Source organism: Amblyomma americanum, chromosome 6 (assembly GCF_052857255.1).
Source record: "Amblyomma americanum isolate KBUSLIRL-KWMA chromosome 6, ASM5285725v1, whole genome shotgun sequence".
In the NCBI taxonomy this organism is placed as follows: domain Eukaryota; kingdom Metazoa; phylum Arthropoda; class Arachnida; order Ixodida; family Ixodidae; genus Amblyomma; species Amblyomma americanum.
The window spans coordinates 44,305,886-44,325,536 of record NC_135502.1 but is presented as its reverse complement, the minus strand read 5'-3'; the positions used below and the strand labels follow the sequence as shown (position 1 = coordinate 44,325,536).

Below are 19,651 nucleotides of genomic sequence, written 5' to 3'. Positions count from 1 at the left end.
TTTCGTTGGACATTCGATATATCGAACGGCGCGCTGCGCCGCGCCCCTGGAAGGTGCGCTTTTCCCAAAGACATTCGTGTCCGGTCCTCAGAGGTAAACTTTTCCGCAGAGTCAGTCAGCAGGTTCCTCCTCTGCGCATGCGCGGCCGTCGCCTAGCGACGGAGACGCAGAGCCTTTCCCCCGTTCTTGCGCCCCACCGGCGCGAGCTCTCTCGCTCCTCCTCTACCGCTGGCGTGTGCATTGGGCAAGGGCATTGGAGCTCATCGAAGAGAGTGCGCGGCATGGAGACACGGCGACGTTACCAAGCCACGCTTCCTGGGAAAAGGGAGAGAGAGAGAGAGTGAAGGGTCGGCACGGTCGCTCGTGGGCCAGGGGAGACGAGAGAGCCAGAGAGGGCTCAAAAAACGAACATAGCGCCTTCGACGGCATATTCCGCCGATCTTTTACCCCGCTCTCTTCTTTCTTTTCCCTTTGTCGTTCCTTCGCAGCCCCGTTGACTGTCGCTCGAACAGGCTTCGCTCGGACTGCTCCATCTGCACATCGTGCGTGTTGTTGTGCGTACCTCTGTTTCAACGTGCCGTGTGTAGCGTGTGTGATTGCAGTCATCTGGTGAGCTATGGCATCCGCGGACATAAAAAAGAGGAAGAATCTGGACTTTGCAAGAAAGCTTGAAGTAATCCGGCGTGTCGAGAATGGAGAAAAGAAGTCCTCCGTGGCAGACGCATTCGGCATTCCGCGGAGTACTTTAAGTACGTTGTTAAAAAACAAGCAGGATATCAAGCTTAAAGCAGGTGAGGAAAGTCGCTCGGGAGCGTGTCGTGTGCGCCCTGCTGCTTTTGACAAAGCGGAGAAGGCACTCTACACGTGGTTTCTTGAAATCCGAGCGAAAAATATTCCCGTGGATGGCCCGACCTTAATCGAAAAGGTCAAATGGTTTGCTACGGCTCTTGGCGAAGAGAACTTTTGCGGTGGCACTGGATGGCTGCAACGGTTTAAAAACCGCCACGGCATTGTAGGAAAGGCCATTTCAGGCGAAAGTGGGGCTGTCAGCAGCCAGGAGATGCAGCAGTGGCTTTCTGAGGAGTGGCCGAAGATCACTGAGAAGTTTTCGCCTGCAGAAATCTTCAATGCAGACGGAACTGGTCTCTTTTGGCAAATGTTGCCGAATAAGACACTCGCTCTTCGTGGAACCACATGCCACGGTGGTAAAATGAGCAAAGTGCGTGTGTCGGTGCTGCTTGCAGCCAACATGGACGGCTCGTGCAAGCTACGGCCATTCGTGATCGGGAAGAGCAAGTCACCGCGCTGCTTCAAGAACTGTAAACAGCTTCCCATCCGCTACGGCTGTAATAGGAAGGCCTGGATGACACGTCAACTTTTTGTTGAATGGCTGCAGGCTTGGGACGCTGAGTTGGGCAAGTCGGGCCGCCGAGTTTGCCTTCTGGTAGAAAACTGTTCGGCCCATCAAACAACTTGCAAGCTGCAGCACATCGAATTGAAGTTTCTCCCGCCGAACACCACACCGAGACTGCAGTCCCTCGACCAGGGTATCATAAAGGCATTCAAGGTAGGCTATCGGAAGCGACTTATTCAACGGCTCCTCATAAACCTCCGCATGGGAACCGATCTCAAGATTGACCTGCTTGGCGCGATCCAGATGATTACCGGCACTTGGGGCGACGTGAAGCAGGCCACAGTAGCCAACTGTTTTGGCAAGGCAGGCCTTGAAGTGGCCAGAGATGAATGTCCGGAAGCTTTAGATGACGATGAGTGCTTGGAGGACGCGTTCCGCGACTTGTCCAATTTTTCCGGCACCGTCCCGCCCGAAGTTACTGTTGATGACTTCATTAACGCTGACAGCGAAGTTCAAGCGGTAGCCGACCTCGCTGATGAGGACATTGTGGCCGGAATAGCTGGCGTTCAAGACAGCGATTCCAGCGACAACGAGGGCAACTGTGTTTTCGAAGAAACGCGTCCGTGCACAGCCACTGAACTGGCGTCAGCGTTCAGCCTGGTTCAGCGCTGTTGCGGCGAAATGGAAGGCACTGGGCTCTCGCACCTAGACAGTCTCGAGAAGATTGAAACTAGTGTTTTAAACTTCATTTCCCAGAGGAAAAAGCAGCCCAAAATTAGTGATTTTTTTTCCGTGAAATAAAGCGCTTTCATATTGTGTGCACATGCTATGTGATTCACGGCTGTTCCAATTGGTAAGCCACAATTTTTTATGATCGCGAGTGCTTTTTTGGCCTATATCTGTATATCGAATTTTCGCTATATCGAACTATTTTCCGATCCCCGTCGAATTCGATATATCCGGGTTCGACTGTAGTAAAGACCTATACTCGTCATAGCGACATGTGCTTCCCGCAGAAAAATGACCTCGTGGCACACACACAGTCTGGGAGATCTTAGAGCAAGACATGAAACAGCGCAATCACAAGCCTGAGTGTCGGAGGCAAATGGTTACCAAAGACGATAAAACGGTGCTTTTTTAGATGGCTTAGCCACCAGACTGGTTAGCTGGAGGGGGAAGTCAATTCTTCAAAAGATATGGGGGGGGGGGGGGGGAGCAAGCATGATGCAAGGCATGGCATGTACGGGTAAAAAAGAACAAAAAAGTAAAGCTGGCTATGAATGTGGAAAGAAGGGGCAGCACAGGCTGCTGAGAAAGGAAAGACAGTAAAAGTGCAGTGAAGAGTAGGGAAGGCAAAAAAGGAAAGGCGGACACTTACAGCACAGGACAGTGCAAGGCACGAAATAGAGGCAGCATACAGCAGAGACACACTTCATAATTATTGCCTTCTAAACGGCACCGAGGCCGCAGAAGACGAAACCATGCTCGCTAAAAGCTCTGGTTTTCACATAGAATTTAGCTTCACACCCCCTCATGAAATATTTGTTGTACAGGTGCCCCAAAAGTAATACGGAGCGCGCGAGCGGTGGCCGAACTGGAAAAAACTGCATGCTAGCGCGCTCTATCTGCAGATGCGCGGCAAAGAGCGAGGGTACGTCTGCACATCCGGCTGACCCATCTTGATAACTTGATGCTCGCGTTATCGCCGTCACGAGCGAAGCTGCGCTGCTATTATCCCTTCCCGCCAGGGGCAGGGAAAAGCAAAAAGCGCAAGCTGCTGAACGCCAACTTTCTGCACGGCCCGGACGAACAACAAACCCTTGCATGAGGTATAGAAAGCACCCCTGGCGGGCACTGATGGTAGCAGTTCGTGGCGGCAATAACGCGAGCATCAAGTTATCAAGATGGGTCAGCTGGATGTCCCGACGTACCCTCGCTCTTTGCCGCGCATCTGCTGTTAGAGCGCGCTAGCATGCAGTTTTTTCCAGTTCGGCCACTGCTCGCGTGCTCCGTATTACTTTTGGGGCACCTGTACATAAAATGCGATAACTGAAAATAAATATATTTAGCAGGAAGGAATCTGTAAGCATATATGTTCTAAACTAACAATGTGTGGCACCAAATTAATTACCAGGCAGTATCCGCAGAGCTTTGCCATATAGCAAAGACACTGATATACGTACTAGTAAAGATTTTACTGGTCCGAGCAACTCTACTAAAGAAGGGTTCTACTGTATTAGTTTCATTCTGAGAGACTATCACAGCTGATAACTAGATCAAGTGAGGCGAGCGCAGCATTTAACACATATAAACATAATGAATCAACAAGTCTGTAGTAAATTAAAACACACACACTTTATTTCCAGGCACAAATTATCACTGCTCCTCAAGTCAAGTGCTTATTGATCATCGTCTCCACAGCACAACAGGGCAAAGTTGGTGCAAAGTCACAAAAGACACAGTTAAGTTTTGGTGCACTTCAAAGTAAAAAATCGGACGTGTGCTCAGCACGTTATAACAATCCAACCCAGTGACTCAATTCTGGAGGCATTGCCACTGCATTAATATATAACAAAAGACAATAAGAGCACTACATTTGCAAGCACAATGCATGAGTGAAAATGAAAAACGCTAGTAAATAAACATCAAAAGCACAACTAAGTGTATAGATAAGCTTATAGACTAAGGAAAAAGTTGTATATAGATAGCGTTATGTAAATACTTTTCAAGATTTTTTGTCAAAAAGTTTTAGTGTTGAGCAAAGGCAACCAAAATGAAAGCCCACAAAAAAAAAGGAAACTTAGCAAGCCGAACAGAACAAAATGCACACACTGTTCTGCACACTGGCAAAGTGGGTGCTTTAAACTCAACAGGAGTGAATTCTCAAACTCTACTGAAGAATATAGCACCTAAGGTTAGCATCCCGGGAATGTCAAGAAACAATGGACGTCACTAAAAAAGGACAACATTTCAACTCTTCAGTTGTTCGCATCTAGACAAACACAGTGATAATAACAGCATACAGAGTCTTCATATAACAGTACTTCCTTCTTCTTGCACAAGTTGAAACAGAAAAAAAAAAGCATTCATAACTGAAGCACTATGATGCAAGAACGAATGGGGAATGGGATGCAGAAGAAAATGGGGGGGGGGGGGGGGGGGTGTTTACTTCATGAGTGCGTGCACCACTGCCTTGGCGTTGATGGTTTTCAGGTCAATGTAGGTCTGCCCCGTGCCGACAAAAACAATAGGCTGCCCAGTAATGTAGGTCATCGAGATCGCAGCACCAACCTTGGGGGAGGATAATGAAAAAAATGACATGAAGATGGTTGTTTGGCCAATACACTTTTCTGTCAGAACAGCTAGGCTCAACTGCTATTCAAAGATTACACTACAAGGCTGGATGACCTGACTGGCAGGTGTTCGCAAAAGATTCTTGGGAAACGTCACATAACAAGAAGCAAGGAATCTAATAAGACCTTAGTGCATGCAATTTCGCGCAAATGCTTACAGTACCAGAATTTTAAGATATAAATGTGGGTTGGAAAGTAAGAATTATTATTCCCACAGTCCATATGACACATCTAATCACTTATAAAATCTCAATGAAAGCACTAAAGCTTCCTGGGAAAACAGATGAAAACAATGCAGTGTGTCTCGAACGTGAAGCAGCTTAGCAAGTGCAACAATCGTTAGCACAGTGAGCTGAAGAGACTCACCTTATCATCGATAGTGTCAAACTTCGTGAGCACTATGCCGTCAATGAGGTGCGGGTTCTCCTCGCTTGAGTGGTCAGCCAGGGCCTGGTTGAACTTCACAAGCTGGTCCACGGCCTCATTGCCAACCAGCGCCTCACCCACAAACAGCACCAGATCGGGCTTGTTCACTGTGATCAGCTGGAAACAGAATAAAAGCAGCTGCAACGGCCTGCATTCCAGTCACAAAACCTATTGTGCTTGAATGAACACAGAAACACTAAGAAAAGTCTGAGCTCTTTTGCCTCAAAAATGCAGTCACCATAGCAATGACCATAATTAACTTCTATGGTCGCTGGTCAGTGCACAGCATTACACTGCCGTGTGCCAGCAGTTCAGACTCTTAAGCATTTCTTCCTCAAATTACTTTTGTGGATTTGATTGGCGGCTTCTATCCAAAAATGATGAGCATAGTGCCCATCCATAAATGCAACAATCCATCACAGAGCACAAACATGGAGCCATTCAGCGGGAATCTGCCACCCAAAGGTTAAACCGAAGCTTCAAAAACCACCATTGAGTTAGCTTACTCAATTACACGTTGCTGTGCTTCCATAATGAAAAGGTATGGACTGCACACCTCCTCCTCAACACCAAGGAATCTGGTCTAACGCTTCTAGTTTCCAAGGCTGTCAACAGGAGCTGCGTGGCGTTGAACTCTCAAAACCACCGCAGGAATTTCGAGTGTTCGGTACACCCCATTGATTTTAAATGCCCATCAGAAATAGTTTGCTCGAGCGCAGGAAGCATTTTACAGGTCAGGTATTTTGCAGCAAAGAGGAAGAGCCGGCCATGATAATCACTGTGTTTGTGCAGAAACTCTCGTCTTTTTTTTTTTTTATTAATCAAAATTGCAAATATTCCTTTCAAGTTGCGTGTGGTTTGCTACTGGCGGCCAATAGATAGCACTAGTTGCTGAATGTCCAGGAAAGCTCGACATACGTAGCAACAAACATGTTCACAGATATGTGGACGAGAATCGCAACAGACCTGCAACAGATATTTACAGTTAACATCAATATAAAAGTGATCAGTTTTGAGCCGGCCAACCAAACCAATAAATTTCTTGTGCCGTAACGATGCCTTACTCTAAAAAAAAAAAAAAGTGGGAGTGAAGGATACAGGGATAATAGAGACAGTTACTGTCACACATTTTGTTCAGTCCTGGTTTTGGTCACAGATGTCTTGCACTTTACTGCAAGTTATCAAACCAAAGCAGACAGGCAACTGCGTCGAAGTGTTTAATTTTCAGACTATCCATGCAGGCTTTGGGCTAGAAGCTATGCAGCTTGCCAAAAAGTTTCTGCTAGAGATGTATCGCAGTTCACGATAAGTTATCAAACCAACCAATTCTGTCAAAATATTTAGTTTTCAGCCCCTCTGACAATATCGAAAGAGCACCTAATTCAGGTAGGTTAGCCGTAAATTGATCACCTTAATTTTTAACTTGGCTGCACGGCTTCATGCTAATTCAAACTGTGAATAAAACGGAATAGGCACGCACAGCGTGTGCAGAAAGCACTTTTGATAAGGGGAAATAAAAGAGGGATGTAAAGTGCCCAAATATTCGGCGTTGTGAAATTTAAAGGGAAACTGAGGAGATATTGAAGCTGGCTTGTGACTAAAGAATACCAGATCCTAAACACAAAAACATCAGAAAAGAGCGAGAATTAAAATAAGGTTTTCGACGCGATAGGCCATTCTCGCAAGTACAACAGTGATGATGAAATAGGAGAAGAGACACCATAGATCTCCGAGACTGACTAAGGTGCATGAAGGTTGCTTGTTTTATCGATATTGAAGTATACAAGTTTTGATTTAAAAACACTAGTGCACTTTTATCAAAAAAGGAAGACGAAAAAAAATTGGCGGTGGTTTAGCTCTGGTTGAACCTGGAGTGACGTGATAGCTACAGCTGGCCGAGTGGAATTTGGTCACGTGACCAACCACGTGATGAACCACGTGATCAGCCACGGCACCGCACCGCCAGCAGCTGCTCTGCACCACGTGACCAACCACGTGACAGCGTGGCGGCGCAACCACAGGGTGCGGCACCGCCATGCTGAAGGCTCGAAATGCTACTGTAATGTAGCTATCGCTACAAAAGTCAACCTGAATGTTGGAAGTCAAAGAAAACGTGCAATTGGTGGCTCAACAGGCGGCCAGCTGAGTTTTGGTATGTTTTGGGGTGGTTCGCGGCTATGCGTTCTGCGTGCCCGCATGGTTTCGTTATGCGTCTCGATTTACAAGGGCAGAGCAGCAGAGGACCTCCAATTGCCTCTCTAAGTGCTCCTCAGACAAAGATCGTACAACGGCAAGCAACTGTGGCAAGAAAAAAGACATGTATAGCCGATGTTCGACACGCCACTACGTTAGCAAACGCACCACTCGGCAGGTTCGCATCGTCAACATGCCAAGACGCTGGGCTGGATTGCATAACCAGCCCTTCGAGGACTACTATTACACATTTTAAATATGCCTGCACGTACCAGTCACTACACATCAGTCGTGACGGTGGCTCGGCAGTGACAGCAATGCTGCCAACTCCTCGGCACTAGGACTTTCTTGCCAGACATGCTGCCTCAGGCCTCAAAAGCATCGCACGCTGTGTAGGGCTGAGGTCGCTGAATGCAGGCCACAGTTGTTTGCGAGAACTTCGCAGTCGGAATCGGGAACGGGATTCATCGTAACATTGGTGCAAACGTAAACGAGACGACGATGGCTGATAAAGGCCTTTGACATCCGGCCGGCAGTAATTTTCATTTCAGCTGCTGCTAGGCGGGAGCGCTGCGCTCGCCGCCAGCTATCACAGGGTCCTCATATCTGTTTCCGGCGCTTTACATCACTATTGTCCTATTTCGTCATCAGTGAGTCCTGAGTTTGAATCGTAACGACGAGAAAAAATTTTTCAACGTCGTATCCAAATCCCTTAGCAATAAAAGCACCTTTCGCTGCTGGACAAGCGGCAACAAAGCCACAGAATGCCAAACTAGTATCAGATTTTATCAACAAAAAAATTTTGATAACGTTCTCCTCAGTGTCTCCATAATAAAGGGATGGATGTTCAAAAAGTTTAGTTCAGTTTATGGCGGTTTCACGTCCCAAAGCGACTCAGGCTATGAGGGACGCTGTAGTGAGGGGCTTTGGAAATTTCAACCATATGGTGTTCTTCAACGTGCAGCAGCGTATTTCGGGTCAGCAGCCGAGCGCCGTAACCACTGAGCCATCGCGGCAGCTGTTCAAAAAGAATACCGTAATTACACAAATGTAATGTTCAAGATCAAACAGGTTCAAATCCTGAACATGGCAGCCGCATTTCTATGGAGATGAAATGCAAAAGAATTGTCTGCTACGCAGTCAGCCAAGGACAATGCCATTCAATTATAGTTCTCGGTCTCGCTGGCTCTTTCTAGCTATGTCGATGCTTGTTCGGCGGCCGCAGCAGCTGGGACTTGATTGTGCGCTCAGCAGCCGAATGCCATAACCACTGAGCCACCCCTGAGCCACCACGGAGGTTGTCTCGAGATATTAGAAACTCAAAGGTGGAAAAAAGTCTTTCACTAAATGAGCCCAAATTTCCCAGATGGAGGAAGAATCGTGACAAGGTCTTTCATGCGGTGCAAAGCTTGTTTTACAATTATAACAATTATTTTCGTTTTCATAAGGGCAGAAAACTACCCCCCCCCCCCCCCCACCTCCCTAGCATTATATTTTTGGTCATACCGCAGTAGAACCCCTCTATAGTAATGTTGCTTGGACGGACAAAAAGTTTTACCATATCAGGTTTCTCACTAATCAGTTACTGTCATACTGTCGTTGGCATGACTCTCTAACTGCGCAATCCGCTAATACGCAATCCACTAATATGAGTATGTATATGAGTATGTCCTCTGTTGGTTCATTAAAGAAACACAAAGAAACACCTTTCTGCTTTAAGAAAAACGTTATGAACACGTTTATTTCCACTGCCACTTAACTTTTCTGAAAGTACTGCAGCATGGTTTTTTGCACTGCCCTCGGCTGGAAATGTAGTCATTACAAAGGTCCTCAGGTTTCAAGTGCCCTACATGTGTGCAGTGTTCATGCTGAGCATCATGCGAGCATTGAGAATGCTCTGCTAGTGTGTAGAGCAGGGGCATCGTGAGCATTGTGTTGTGGCTCAACTTGCTCCTTGAGGTCTTCCAGGCTGCTGTCCTCAAGTTCTGGATTCGCTGCCTGACATATTTCTTCATCTGTCAGAGCTCCTGAAGTTGGCACTGAGTTGTCAAACTTCACTGGTTTCTCAAATTTTTGTCACTGGCTCCTTCAGTTGAAGCCCTGCAGAAATGAACTCAAGGTATTCTTCAGTGCACTGGCTGTCATGCGGTGAAGCTAGCCTAACTGGACAAAGGCTTGCGATGGCTCTCGCGTTGCCTGCTTCGCTGCTGAAGGTGATGCAGAAATCAGCTGTATCCCAATTTAAACTATTATTGTGTTTAGAGTATACTACTAGTAACAAAATTAGACCTCCTATGATCAGTGGTGTCTGCTTCCAAAGCACTGTCCACTGCGGCTTCAATGCACAGTGAGCTAGGCCTAGTGACACCCAGAGAGCAATGGGCCACCATAATGCCAGCGTGCAGCACAATGCTGCATGAAGCGCACCACTAGCGTGGGTGTACCATATTCACAGCTCTGAGTTACAGATAAGCTTATCTGTTACCATGTTTTGTGTATTGAATTACCTAAATATCGAACTATCTCTCAATCCCCTCCGAGTTCGATATATCCGGGATAGACCGTATGCCTATCCCAAAATATACTGGCATCCCTATACAAGCAGAACAAAACAAATATTTCCCTTATAACAGGACAACAACAAATCGACTTACTTTTGCCAGAGCACGCATCAGGGGCTCATTATCCTGCATTCTTCCAGCCGTGTCAATAAGGACAACGTCGATTTTAGTTTCTCGTGCTGAAAGAGAAAGAAGAGAAAAAATTGTATACACAGAGCACCACTACAATAACTTCACACCCTACTTCGTGTTTTTAGATAGCAAACAATCTCCCTGCACATGTCAAAAACTGTGAAAATTAGATACCTTTGCTGCATTAGCAGCTACATGTTGGCAAGCAAGTGAGCTCTCAACCCATTCACACAATGCTGTAGAACATTTCTGCAGAGACACTAGCAAACCACAACCACTTTCAAGTGTAACATGAGGAAGAATACCATAACAGTCAACTCTCAATAATTTGAAGCTGCTTAATTGGAATTTTCGGTTCATTAGAAGTGTTTGTCCCATCAGTTTTGCACGTACCGTATTTACACCATTGTAAGTCGACCACCTACATCACATTTCTGAAAAATAAAAAAAAACTTGGAGGTCAATTACGCTTGGTCTTTAATAATAGAATGCGATGGCATTATCCAGCGGCCGCCGTTGATCGCCAGCCGCTATCAGCTACCGCGCGTAGGAGCGCCCATGGGCACATTCCAAAACGAGAATGTATTAGTCACTGGACTACTCGGCCACACTTGCGCCATCGTCCTCACTAGCGCTGCCGTCATGATCACTGCGGCCGTCCCACAGCTCGTCGTTCTAACATCGTCGTGCAGCGAAATCTCACACTTCGATAACAGCCACATCACGACAGCGCGTGGAACAGCCGTAAATTTTGCCATGCTGCAGCTGCCACACCTGTATCACCCGTTGCGAACGTCGAACTTTTGGCCCGGCACGCAGTTCGTTTCTCTGGCGCAAAAGAATGGCAGCCATCGTGAATGTAGCCGTGAACAAGCACCGGTTGCGTAACAGACCCAGGGCACAAATGATGAATGATGAAGCACTACTTTAAAAACATGAAACGCGGCCAACAGTAGTCAAATGCGCCAGAGCCAAAGAGAAATTACGCGTGAATGGCGTCGGCTCTTCCGTTGGCTACTGACACTCCCCGGCCCCGCTGCCGTTCCGAGTGGGGGTGCCGCCTCGATTGGAACAGCGGCTCTTCAATCAATTATCAACGCTCCCTTGAGCGCCGAGCGCGCATTTGAAAGTAAAAAGAAAAGGTGTTGGATGCTTGAGCTTCCCGTAGAACGCGATGCGTTATCGGACCGGCAGTAGTAAAATGCGTCAGAGCCAAAGAGAAACTACGCGTGAATGGCGTCGGCTCTTCCGTCGGCTACTGACACTCCCCTCACCTTTACTTATAGTGCCATGTTTTCGTTACAAATGTAAGTCGACCCCCCCAATTCGGATTTTCAAGTTTTGAAAAATAGGTCAACTTACAATCATGTAAATACGGTGTAGTTCAGAAGATGCCTCATTGGGGGAAGCACGATCAAGTGAGCCTGACGACACAGATTTTGGCGAAGCTCTCATTGACGTCCGCTTTGAAGAATGTGTCTCCAGAGACGCCGCAGTCAAAACATGCGGTGCGCTGACGGGCAGCAAAATTCTAGATCTAGAGATTGTTTGACCACACGACGAACCAAGTCAGGAAAGCGACGATGACACTGAAGATGAGCCGCAACCGACAGCTGCCGATGCAGCTGCAGTCTATGCTCTCGCGCAGCACTTTTTTGCCGCTGAAGATAACGCAGAAGCATTAGGGCACATCTGCAGCTCGCAGAACTCGCTTTTAGCGGTGTGATCCGGCTTCGAAAAAGCCCAGCAAGATGACAGACTACTGTTCTTCAGAAACTCGACTTCGCGACTAATAAAAATGCTGTTTTTGTGTCTTGTGCTTAATTGCAAGTGTGTTTAATGCAAAATTTTTTGTGGTCCCCGCAAACTTCGTATTAACAGGAGTCGACAGCAAGTGACCACAATTGTAAAAGCATGTTCGTGGATTATTTGAAGGATTATCTAAATGAGTATTTTAACTTCAGGCATGCCATAAACACTGATACTTTAGTGTGCAGAGCCACCGCATGACTAAGCTATTACTGAAAGCGCATTCCATCACACCACACTAATACTGAAATTCTTCAGATTACTAACACCCAATGCTTGGGCTCAAATGCTAGTGAAAGATGCAAAGACTGTCAGCTGAGCGGTGCACTAAAATTAAGGTTCAGGGGCAAAATGCTAGCACTATGTGGTCCAGCACCACAATGGCACAAGAGGAGATTGGCTGCATTATATATGCAATTAAAGCAAAAGTTCACCATAATTAATGGCCTCCATGGCGATGCCTGCAGCGTCCTTCCCGTAGCCCTTCTCATAAAGCTGCACCATCTGTTTGCCGCTGTGCTTCTCTGGGGGGTGCAAAGCATTCAGGTGGCGCATGTGGGTGCGCAGCTGCTCCACGGCGCCAGCTCGGAACGTGTCACAAGCAGCAATCAGCACCCGGCAGTTGTTCTCGATGAGCCAGAAACAGATCTGCAAGTTTCCACGATGTTGGAAAAGGATGAGAACCATGCAAAATGATTCTAAAAGGGTGCACGCCAGTCAAGTACAATTAAGCATCATAAAGAAATAGTGCACAAAAAACAATATAGATGTAATGAAAAGAACAACTCCCCTTGACAACCATCCCAATCCAATTGTTAGAAACCGTTGTGATCGGCATCTTAACCGACATTTCAGAGTGCAATAATCTGGGCTTGTGCTATATTTCAGACTTCGCTGGGGAACCACTAAGCACCTCATTGGAACTGTCAAGCACCTCATTTGAACATGTACATTTTCATGATCGATATTTGAAGACGCCGGGGAGCCCGAAAGTTAAATTTTTCAGACTAAAATCGATGCTGGCAATGCTGTGGGGATCGTTTTTCAACTGAAGGCTCATATTCTTGGCCTAATATAGACGCGAGTGGGCATCACTGCCACAACTAACTGGTTCTCCGCTGCTGTAAAAGGCATCAACTTGGATAGGCTTGGCTTTTTGTACTTCATCACTGCCACTTCAGATAATGGCACGCTCTCTGTTGCCAGCGAGATGGCCTACAAAGAGTGTGCAATAGCACTGAAACAGACCGCTGCAGTGTCCGTTGCAATTTGGACGATGCCAGCCGCACTGCGAGGCAGATGCAGCAGGCAGTTCTTTCAGAGGCGCTTACTTCCGCTCACGCTGTACCATGGGTTACCTCTCTGTCTTCGCGGGCATTGCTGCCCATGCATGCAAATTGCCTTCTTGCTTTGTGCGGCACGTGCATTTGTTTGTGGTATGACTTGCACCCATGTCACACTGTCTGGTATTGAGACGTGAGGTGGTGCCCACATACCAAAGCATGACTGTGGCTCAAATACAGTCTAATATTATCTCCTGCAAATGGAACGTGGGCAGCAGCGAAGATTGTGATTTTTGAAGCCGGTTTTTCACAGAAACATTATATAGTTTTAACTTCATGAACTTTTCAGACTGTTTGGTTATTCGGATCATATTCAGGGTCCCGCTGAGTTAAAAAAATTGTTCAACCGCTGTATCTGGACTCAAGGATGCAGCAACAGGTTTCTCCTCAAAAAAGAAATTAACTATTCATTTTAGCTCCACTACGGCACATCTTTCTCTCTTTCCTCTTTCCCTCCCACCTTCTTCCCTTCCCTCAGAGCGCGGCTGAGGTGTCCACTGAGATGCGACTGAGACTGCACTGTGGTGTCCACTGAGACTGCACCTTTCATTTCATGATAACAGACAGAATAATTTCACAATGCATGTTTGCAATTAGCTTGCCACTAATTTTGAACTGGTAATCCACAACTCCCATGTCTTCTGCAGCATCTCAAATATTTCCATTTTCTTGAGATCAAAATACATTTCAGATTTTTATTCTTCCTGATGCATGCATGAGGGGAACAACAGAACCTTTTTTAGACATTCCAGATTTTGTATGCTGGTGCTCAAAATCACAAGCCATAAAAATGTCCCAGAGAATCGCACTGTTTTAGAGCGCAGCTCTTAGGCGTCCATTCCTGCATTCCGTGTGTCGGCGTAACCGGTTGTCCGAGTAGCAGAGTGAAGCGCCACCTGGAAAGTGGCTGCCACGGGAAGACCCCAGGGTGGCTAGCAGTGTGGCAGGCCACCTGCTGGTGAAGCGTTATGCTGCTAGCCATCCAGGTAGCTAGCAGCACACCATCGCACCTTCGCGGTGATGGGCAAAGAGCTGCTCACACTGAGCGCGACAGTACATCAATCTTGGCCCATTTGTCAAAATCTCAGCGGTTCTGGATAAGACGTTTTCCTAGATAAAATTTTTTTTTAATTCTTCGAAGATCATATCAACAAGGTTCTACCACGTTAAACTGAAGTATGAAGACAGCTGTTTCATCATTGGATCCATCATCACAATTGCTTTTCTTTTTAAGTGCAGCCCCTCTCTAGATTATACTTATACTCGGTGCTGCCAGGGATATGATGAAACAATGGTTATAACATGGGTGTGTAAATACAGAAATTTTTGAATACGAATCAACAACAATTATGAAAACTTGGCCTTCGAATACTGAATATCTCTTTAGCATGAAAAATAGTTCCAGAAAAAGATGATTAGGCAAATGTTGCTGTCAAAAGGTTCTTTTTTTTCTTTCAGAATAGTGTACTGCCTTCCAATCCGAAATCAACAAGCCAAGACCAACTTGGAACCAAACAAAAAGAAATACAATGCACACAGAAATACATACTGCTTGATTAGACAGCATAACAATGAGTAAACTGTACTGTGGTAATGCAAAGTGAAAAACAAAATGAAATCCATGACTGATACGAGTTATTATGAAAGCAGTATAGCGACTGCAGCCAAACTGAACCGACCTACAGTCACATCACAGTTCCTGCACAGTTCTTGAAATCAAATCAAAGCATGCGTGAGGCAAGGTTAGTAAATATGAGCAGATGGTAAAGGCCCAACACATCAATGGAAGCCCATTGACAAGAACAGCCAGACTGTTGCTTGCCTTGGCCAAGTTGGTGGACTTCCCTACGCCATTGACGCCACAGAAGGTGACAACAAATGGACGGCTACTGCGCTGGGCCTCCAGTACGTCACGCAGCAGGTTGACGCGGCGCTTGGGCGAGAGAAGCTGCACCAAGGCATCCACCAGGGTGGCTCGCACGGTGGAGGCCACCCCTGTGAAGCTGCCCAGCACCCGGCCTTCCAGGCGTGCCCCCACAGAGTCACACAGCTTCTGGGCCACATCAGCTGCCACGTTCTTCGCTGCAGTGCAATAAGAGTGAATGAGTGGGAAGCACATTCTGAGTAATTTATTGTTGTAGGCAAGCGGTGACCACTGCAAAGAGAGCCAGTCGTATTTAAAGAAGAAAAAATGAACCACAGAATGAAGAGAGAGAGGGATATAATAACTGCTATAACCTGAAGCCAACCTGAAGGATTTCAGATTCGTAAAACCTTTGCGACCAAAGGAAAGGGGGGGGGGGGGGGGGCTAGTCAGCACACAAAAATGATGCGTTGCATCGCTTCTTTCAGTGCACACACAATGCGATAGCGCTGGAGCTTTTTCACACATGGTCTCGCCTAAGAGAAAACGCATGAACAGCGAACAGCACGTGACGAGCGTGGAGTTGGAAGAACAGAAGTATCGCGTGGACGAAATCGAGGGAAGCGCACATCGGTTTCAGAGCCTTGCTGGAGCGGCAATTAAGACACCTCCGATAAACAAACATTGCTGGAGCGGCAATTAAGACACCTCCGATAAACAAACAAACAAAAAAATGTCAACAGCGACACAATCGCCATTATAAATGGCGTGTAGCTCGGTTGGATGACTGATAAGCACAGCCGATAGCCGCCGCTGCTCCGGGCTGGAGGTGAAGTTCCGGAAACGAAACTACAGGGCCAGACTCTCCATCAGCCAATCGCCGAAGGCCTGCTGATCGTCAAAACACCTGCAGTTGTGCGCATGTCAGAGGGGCGCCAGAAGCAATGCGACGTGCAGTTCAGGCCTCAGGACAAATATTTGGGCGATTGATTGGTGAAGCAGGTCATACCGCAACGCAGCTCCACTTCGGAAGCCTGTCTGAACTGACCGATGCCAGCCCCTGGGCGTCCGAATAAACGAGCTCTCAAGACGGGCGTTTGGCGAGACTCTGGCGGCAGAACAGATTATCCAAATTAACAGGGGATGATGAGTAGGAATAAATGTTTATTTAGTTGGATTGAATTAACGATGTTTTACTGTACAATATTCCAGCTGCTGGTGCCAATTTCACAGGTGGTACATATTGCTCTCTCGTGGCAGTGCAAGGTACCACCGGCAATGGTGTGGTTTTAGAGCACAGCGTTCATTCATGGGTTGAGCCGCGTCGCCGTCGGATGTGTAACCAAGCGTGAGGGGAGCGAGGGGAAGGTGGAAAGAGCACGCTACTCTCGAGACCAGCCGTGCCGAGCGAACGGAAGTATAGCCGCCACTCGCTCATAGATGGCACCAGAGTGGTGCACTGCTGCTAAACGAACTGTTTGAGCAGGGGCTCTGCGTCGCCTTCAAGAGGACCTTGCCATTCGTGCTGGCGATGCAGAAAGAGCTGCGCTCAAATTTCGCACTAGGGAGTATCGTGATCATCCTTACAATTTTTAAATAGAATTTGAAACGTTTTTTGCAAATAAAATTTATTTTGTGAAAAATTTGAGGCAAGATTCACAAAACTGTAACACAGGTCCAAATTCTACATTTTACGAAAAACTCGGAAGAGTTGGCAGGTATGTACGTATAAGCTATCCTTTTTCAAACATCCGACAATCATAAATGAGCAGACCAGAAGCGTAAACACCAGTTCAGGCTGTCAGCTTGCCACTTGAGCATTACTCTTAGAATGGTGGCAGTATGGAGCTTGGGATGGAACACTCCGGAACCAAAGAACTCTCCAATGAGCCGTATTCTTGTTGCTCAAATTATACAGTGATATTTTCACTGTACATTTCCACACCATAGAATGTGTTCAAAGTAACCGATATTTCAAATAAACCGAATAAAATATACTGAAGCTTCAAAGCATGGTGTTATAATTAAAGTCCCATAACTTACATTTTCCCAAAGAACCCAATGAGGTTAAAATTATGGCATCAGAATTATTGTTCATTAACAGGCCTCAATAGCTTTATGTCGTAAAAAAGAAAAGTGGACGTAGTGAGTATGATGCACACAAAAGAATGTCAACATCCTCTTCCCAGTTAGCAAACATGCACTATTCTAAGCCCCTTGGCATGGCCTTGAAAAGCTTCGAAAATAATTAACACTGCCTGACAGCCCTGTCATACATAAATTATAAATTAGAAAGGGCGGAAAAAAGAAAGTAGAAGAAAAGTGCCCTGCCCACACTGCCATTTGGCACAACAGGCTAGCCTTGTCATACATATAGTAGTGTGGGCAGAGAAAAAAGAATGAAAAAATAATGTTGCCCAGCCCGTGCCGGGATTACCGTGATCAGCCTTGTCATACAAAAAGTATGGTGAGGCAGCCAGAAAAAGAATGTAAACCAATAGGCCCCTGCATACAGTAAGAATTCGTTAATCGAATTTCAAGAGACCGGGAAAATGTCCGAATTATTTCGAATTACCCAATAACAAAACTGACAAGAATCGCTTGTACCACGACATCAGTCAGGCAATCCAGCCCATCTGTGTGCCTCTGCGCCTAGTACTCTGCCTTCTGAAGTTCCTTCTAGCTACAGTCAAACCCTATTACTATAACGAACACAGATATTATGAATCATTGGCTATATCAAACTTTTCCTAAATATTTTCAACAAATGCATGCATTTCTTACTTCATATATATTGAATGCCAGTGACTGATTTGCCATAAAACGGATACATATCGAACTGCCAAGTGCCACGCTATGCCCACCGAGATGGCCGGCAGATGGCTTTGCCTCGCTACACGTGTGACTAGTGGCAGTGCGGAAAGCATTAGCGCCTTAGTTGACGCTATATCTCACATTTGCAAACAGCACCACAGAAAACATAGCAGCGAGAATAGCTGGTAACCAAGCGGTATGCACATGTTTGCACCTCTCACACCTGTAGATAGTGCCCCGAAACCAGCAACATGTCAGTTGTTGTAGCTTTCCAGCAGCCATACTCTGCTCACGCCAACTGACATGGAGCGGACATCGTGACAACGGCAATAGCTTTCGTCTTGGTGTCCGGTTTTTATGCAACACCACTGTAAAGCGACGAAACCACCTTAACTGACGTTTAACCTGCCACTGTTGTGTGTCGCAGTGCTTTGTGAGGAAGCCAACCTAAGGAATGTTTGCCATTTGGGTTTTTTTAGGCCTCTGCAATCGTTTCAAATGGGTGGCTTCAAAACGGTGCTAAAACTATGGAAAAGGTCACTACCAGTTGCTGTTCTTTCGCTGATTAAATTTTGGTTCTCCAGTGAGGGTTTAGGAGAAATTTTAGAATGCAAATTTTCATTATATCGAACTATTTTAAGATTTTTTACCTGTTCGCTATAATGAGGTTTCACTGTATTCCCCTGTTCCTACCCAGTGCCTTAATCCACTTGTTATCTACTATATACAACAGTTATAATGCTCAAAATTGCTTCTTTTTCTTGATTCTAGCTGGAACGCCACATTGTTCTCTGATTTCTGCTGCTCATAACTGAATGCAACCCTCTTATGAGTGTTTCGACAACTTTCTTAGTTTCCCCTCCCTTCTTCAAAGTACTCAAAAGGATCCCAAGTAACTGCTGCAAAGGCATGCAGCTTTGCTATCTTGTGCTTCTCCTTTAAAAAAAAGAAAGGTGATCTACTGGTAACAAGATCCAAGTTTCTTTTGAATTCATACCACCCCATGTTTATTTTATGTCTAATAACACTACGAAATATTTACTATGCAAGCTGTGACCCTGTCATGGTAAACAAAGTCCAAACAAACTCACCAATCAGATGGTCCCTTAATTTGTCCAAAACTGGGGCCATGTCCTCAGCTGTGATGCTCTTCGATCCCACCAAGCCTCGGAACATGCTAAACATGCCACCAGACTTGCCTCTGAAAAAGGGTTTTTCACGAGATAAAAAGAAAGAAGACTATTACCTCTAGGTTTCTTCATAAGACTGCTTTCATTTCTTATTACATTTCTTATTACCTCTAGGTTTCTTCATAAGACTGCTTTCATTTCCTTTCATTTATTGATACCATCAGCCTTTACACGCTTCTCAGGAATAGAGCACAAGAGAATAAACGCTCATTCATAAAGAATGGAGTTGAACGAAAGAATCTGTGGCTCATTTCAAGCTTTACCATTAGAGTTAATGGATGCAGTTACAGACGATTGACGTTATGCTTATTTTATCATAATATAAATTTTCATGCCCATTGAGTGAAAATTTTGTTGAAGAGAAAACAAGCCCGAAAAAAGGTTCGTTGTGGCGAGAACTTTGTTGCAATGACTTCTATGGCTCTGAAGCAAAATTTACGCTAAAGCGGTGTTCATTGTAGCGGAGTTCAGCTGTAAGGCCACCTGAAAACATCAAACTAGTTTTCCAACACCATCAAGTGATGCACATATATTATATACGAAACCAATGTGTTGTTCTCTAAGATGACATAAAAATAGAAAACACAAAGTAAAACTTACATTTATGTTGCA

The 19,651-nt window shown here is 45.9% G+C and overlaps 1 protein-coding gene across 1 annotated transcript in view; it reads right to left on the bottom strand.

The window, feature by feature from the left end:
- Positions 1-3,690: 3,690 nt before the first annotated feature.
- SrpRalpha (signal recognition particle receptor alpha) overlaps positions 3,691-19,651 on the bottom strand; it is a 33,053-nt gene continuing 17,092 nt past the window's right edge. The window contains exons 8-13 of the mRNA XM_077669305.1: positions 18,941-19,050; positions 14,994-15,253; positions 12,263-12,476; positions 9,981-10,066; positions 5,074-5,250; positions 3,691-4,645 (exon numbers count right to left, since the gene is read on the bottom strand). Of these exons, the coding sequence (XP_077525431.1) occupies positions 4,520-4,645; positions 5,074-5,250; positions 9,981-10,066; positions 12,263-12,476; positions 14,994-15,253; positions 18,941-19,050 (973 nt within the window). The 3' untranslated portion in view covers positions 3,691-4,519. The remainder of the gene's footprint in view (positions 4,646-5,073; positions 5,251-9,980; positions 10,067-12,262; positions 12,477-14,993; positions 15,254-18,940; positions 19,051-19,651) is intronic.